At 45.0% G+C, this 5,311-nt stretch overlaps 1 protein-coding gene across 2 annotated transcripts; it reads left to right on the top strand.

The window, feature by feature from the left end:
* Positions 1-919: 919 nt before the first annotated feature.
* Positions 920-3,489, top strand: LOC113169178 (ankyrin repeat domain-containing protein SOWAHA-like). Of its 2 annotated transcripts, XM_026370367.1 has the most exons (2): positions 920-1,866; positions 1,954-3,489. In XM_026370367.1, exons 1-2 carry the CDS (start codon positions 1,018-1,020, stop codon positions 2,599-2,601), a joined length of 1,497 nt encoding a protein of 498 aa, XP_026226152.1. In that variant the 5' UTR covers positions 920-1,017; the 3' UTR covers positions 2,602-3,489. The 2 variants fall into 2 exon arrangements, with proteins under 2 accessions (XP_026226152.1, XP_026226151.1); XM_026370366.1 differs by having other exon boundaries at positions 921-3,489.
* Positions 3,490-5,311: the final 1,822 nt, after the last annotated feature.

Raw genomic sequence — 5,311 nt, 5'->3', positions numbered from 1 at the left:
GAGGAGCGGGGCTAGCAGCTAGCTAGGCGGCAAGATGATTCACTGCTGCGTGGGCTCTCTGTCGCTCGCTAGCGTTAAGCTAGCATTTCTAGCCTATTATTCAGGACTTTTAAAGTAGCTTCTCGTTTTATCCAGCTGACTTTGTTCATTTGTGAAATGACGGGGTTTGAAAACGCCCCGAGGCGCTGCGACGCTCAACATCAACACGTACGCCGAATCGGGGTGTGAGCTATCTTGGCGTCCGTGTTGCATCTTTGGGCCGCATCCGTTCCAATATGGCCGCCGCTCGGGAGTTCCCTGTCAGTGCAGGAATGTCACCGTGCACAAGACGGGGCGGGAGGGCTGTGCATCAGTGCCACGGTGCGACACGGAGAGGGGAGACGTGTGTGTGTGTCAGCGGAGCAGATCATTAAAATATATACACATATAGTGCATAAATTCATTAATTAAAGATGTAGTGAACATTGATGTTTTTGCAGCTTTAAACTTTATGTGTGCTTTCAGCCAGTATGACTGACTTGTCTAATAATTTGTAATTAATATTTTATTAAGAATTGCAGTAGCAGAAGAAAGAGTCATTTTTTATTAAAAGTAGAAAGACACACACATCTGTTGTCATTTTACGTTTAAGTAATATAAACAAATATAGTTCAACAGTACCATATACCACATACAGCTTTTAAAATGAATCATCACTTGTATAAAAAGTGAACAGAAACAAACATTATCAGCTGTGTGATGGAGAGTTTGCTGCAAACAGGGGAGAAACACACAAATTGCGTAGCCGGACTACAAAGTATTATTCTCTGGTTACACTGTATTATACTAAATTAAATAAAGTGATAATAACCAGACAAGGTTTCATTAGGCCTAATGTGTGCAGCATTAGTCCAGTGCATAACTCTTTATAACCTACAGTAGGCTATAAGCACTGTACGTGTTAATTACTGCAATATAACATGTCATATTTAAATAGGGAAGTTTCTGCACATCACTTTATTCAAATTGTGTCCACGTATGAGCTCATCCCGGAAAAACACTCCTCCAGGTGGGGTGGAGGAGGGAAGTGAGCGGCAAGGTGAAGGCGACTGTGCTGCTGCCAGGACCGAGCTGAACCAGGAGACATCTTTCCATTTAATACAGGGTTCGGGTTTAACTATGGTTCTGACGCAAGAATCCATCGTTTCTTTGCTGATTGCCGAGGGAGGCAAAGTAAAAAAATCCGACTTAGTGGAAAAGTTCAAAGGTTTAATAGACTGCGTCGATCCCGCAGAGAAAGCACGGAACAGAGAGCTGTTCAGGACTCTGGTCAACAACGTCGCCTGTGTCAAAGAAATCGACGGTGTCCGGTATGTTGTCATCAAGAAGGTGTATGAACACTTGCTGGAGAATGGTCCTACTGCGGAGAGCCCCGTGGAAAAGAGTGGAAACCAAGAGGTCCCTCGGACAGGTGAGCAGCAGCGCCCACCTGTGCGCAGTGAGCAGACTGTCATGTCTCAGGGTGCAGGAGGGGAGAGGTCAGCTGAGCTGGATCAGGAACTGGCAAGTGAAAGCATGGAAAATCCCTCAGAGCTACTCTCTCCCATAGAGCTGGCATTGCAGAGGGCCAGATACGCAGACGTTAAAGTGAAGAGAAAGATGAGTTTTGAGATCTTCAAGTCAGACGCAGATGGAGGTAACTGTACAAGAAAGGCTGTAAATGCACCCACCACCCTCCAGAGCAAGCCGTACGCCTTGCCTTTGAGGATGCCGCCCAGCACCACCAGGATAGAGGTCCGCAAACTCAAGCAAGACCCGCATGATCCTCCTGAAACTCAAAAACTGGATCCCTGCAAGAGCAAAAGGAAACCCACTATAGTGGAAACGAGCAGCGGCGTCGGATCACCTCAGCTGAGGAGGGCGGTGAAGAGCACCAAGGTGCCAGAGGAGCTCAAAGACACGAGGCCTCCCTCCATGACTCCCCTGGAGATATCAGAGCATGAATGGCTGGTCAAGTGTGCCTCTGGGCACTGGAGCCAGGTTTACGGCCTGCTGCTTAGAGATCACCAGCTGGCCGAAAAGAGGGACTTCATTTCAGGGTTCACTGCTCTGCACTGGGTGGCCAAATGTGGGAACAGTGAAATGCTGGTGAAGATCATTGACATATCAAAGCAAGGAGGAACGGACGTTGACATAAACGCAAGAACGCATGGTGGGTACACTCCTTTGCACATTGCTGCCTTGCACAACCAGGAGTACGTCATGGCCATGCTGGTGGGGGAGTATGGAGCCAATGTGAGCATCAGGGACAACTGTGGGAAGAAGGCCTACCACTATCTGAGCAACAGCACTTCTGGGACTCTGAGAGAGATGTTGGGTGGACCCAAATCCCAGCAGGCTGAGGACAAAGCCCTGCATGAGAAAGAGGAACTGGACCTGATCCGGGATCTCTCCAAAGGCCGGCATTCAATAAGCCGTATTTTCCAGCCACACGTGACGGGCCACAAGAAGAGGGACAAGCAGAGGCCAGGATTATACTCCCTGAGCAATGAACCCGGTGAGGAAAGAGAGGACAAGAGCGGCGGCTTCAGGCACAGAATCATGTCAGACAGTTTTATGTAAAGGAAGAACTTGTTCCTGTCTGATTTTCATGTACTGAAAAAGAAAGACGGACTGCAGAATTGACTCTTTTCCTCTTTTCATTTCCTGTTTTATGTATAATTTCTCCCATAAATATCAGATGCCGAGTTCGGTTGTGAGTTGGCTCCATTTTGCAATACGATGGCAACACCTGCAAAAACAGATGCTTCCATCACAGAGAAATCAAGATTGAACTGGTGACGTCATTAGGAGTCAACTTCTGGAGCTGGTTTATTGCCTGTCAATCTGTAGAGATGCAGTTTTATAAGTTGACTTACGTCTTATTATTGTGTTTCCAGGTATGAATCAAACGCTGTTGTTCACCATCTGTGGTGTCTTGAAGGCGTCAGTTTCTCTGATGTGTTCAAAATCAGCATGAACTTTACACTTTATACGTTTTAGTGAATGTTGCTACACATTTTCTTGGCTAAGATGTTATTGTCTGCTGCATTTCAGCACTGATGCCAATCATGCATCAGCAAAAACAAGCTTATTTATTATATATATATATATATATATATTATATTAAGGAGCTTCCATCACCTGCTTAGTTGTCCCATGCTTTCACATTTATTGTAATTTGGCACTGCACAGCCTGAAGAACAAATCCTAACTTTTCATAAATTTTGTGTGTTATTCTTAATCTAATCTATTTATGATTTAACAGTGAATAAAAGAAAAACAGGAATTCATAAGCCACAAAGAAATATTTGACTTCAAGACTTGACTTGTTCTTCTCTGTGTTTTCATCTCTGAGTAAGAGCTGAACTGAGAGCGGGGAGGTGGTCATACTTTCAATTTCCAGAAGCAGAATTGTATAAACTGAAAAATGAACAGTTCAGACTGAAACGAACCAATAAATTAAGACATAGCTTCTACATCTCCTCACTTTGTAACAGATTCATTATTAAACACTGTGCAGCTCTGGGAGGAGGCAAACCCTCCTGTCACTGACACACAATGAAGTGGATTAGAAAAGTTAAAGGGTGTGTTATCTACAAAGGGGCGTGAAGGTGCTCCATAAATCATTACACTCTGTGTACATGCCAAAACCTCTGTGAGCTGCAGCGTGGATCCATCCTCTGGCTTGTTGAGACAGCTGTGATTCAGCTGACAGGGAGAGAGGGCTACAGCAGGCAGACCAGCGACGTGAGGACAAGCAGCAGGAGGAGAAGAAGATGACGACATGCTAAGCTGCAACATGTTTTGAAAAGGGAACAATAGGTTGAAGAGGTCGTGTATTTAGCGGCAGTAGGAAGCCTGTGGTCAGCCACATTCGCTGTTCATCTGTCCACGCCTCAAGTCGCCTGACTCTGCTTCATTCGTGTCGTGTGATGTCACTTCCCCATCAGCACACACTGTCTTTATGTCAGGATGATGTTTCATCTCCGAGCCTCAGGGTTGGATCTAGCCACTGTTAACACGAGGAGCAAGATCCAGAAGAAGAGAAGCACACAGTCTTAAACTTAAATTAAAGATTAAAGATGGATTTGAAATAACACCTTTTAACTTTGACTGTAATGAGAACGGTTTTAAACAGGCTTTAGCTTAATTAGAGCAGAGATCCAACAGAAACATCTACTGGAACAAAGAGGCAATAAGTCATATGGATGTAAAACTAAAACTGCTTTACAATCAGTATTTTGGTTTGAGGAGAGGCTCTGTGAGTCTCCTTAGCTGAGCTGTGATGTGGGAGGAGGAGATCGAAGGTGCGCTCACATTCCTGCAGGCGTAGAGTTCAGAGTTCAGTTGAAAACTGAGCTCTGGAGCCACTAATCTGAGCACCTGGCAGAATGAGTCATTGCTCCTGATAAACAATCCTCCTGACCTCGTGTAGACGTTTTATTATAACCGATTTAACAGCTTTTCTGGAGAATGATGCAATAAAAATCTCCCTTTTTTTGCAGCTCTGTGCTGTGGACTCCCAACTGGAGGTTATGTCTCATCCACCATTTTCTGTTTTCATGCCGCAGTGTTGAGACAGTAGGACACAGTCAGTGATTATCAGCTGGAAAGCTCCTCATTACCCAGCAGCGCAACAGAACTGCTGCTGCTGTCTTCGCGCCATCCAGCTCCCTAATTGTCCACCGTGAACACCAACAAATGCTTCATCACTTGTGCTGTCTTTGTAATGACGCTAAACCTAATTACCGTGCAATTAGTGTCTGACAAAGCCCGTACTTGTTTAGAGTCCCCCGAGTTGTGTTTGTGTCCCTGCTGCCTTCAGTGAGAATCTGATTTAAAGTGTTTTTAACTTTGGGAAGTTTTTTCTGAGTGCTGTCTGGTGTGTCTCACGGCCCTCGTGGGGGTTTTCCTCTGCTGCTTGACAAAGTGAAACTCCATTTTCTCTCAGCACATTTTGTACATTCTTGTAATAAGAATTTGTTATTGTTGACAGACTCGATAACACTTCACCGTGGGGACTGGACAAACAAGGGCTGAGAGGCACGAAGAGACCAGAGAGGAGGAACGACAACTAAATGAGCATGTTAGTGATCTTTAGAGGAGCTCCTGGTTGGATTTTATTTCCATTGAGCAGAGACAGGATTGCTGTTTGCTCCTGGTTACAGTCTTTATGCTAAGATAAGCTAACTGGTCGAGCTTTTAAAAGGCTGATTGACCTTTTGTTAACATAATTATTTACGTGGCATCAGCCGTCCTGTCTCACTCGTCCAAGCAAGAAATAAAATGT

The sequence above is a fragment of the Anabas testudineus genome, chromosome 14 (genome assembly GCF_900324465.2).
Source record: "Anabas testudineus chromosome 14, fAnaTes1.2, whole genome shotgun sequence".
Lineage (NCBI taxonomy): Eukaryota > Metazoa > Chordata > Actinopteri > Anabantiformes > Anabantidae > Anabas > Anabas testudineus.
This window is presented reverse-complemented; position numbering and strand designations above follow the sequence as displayed.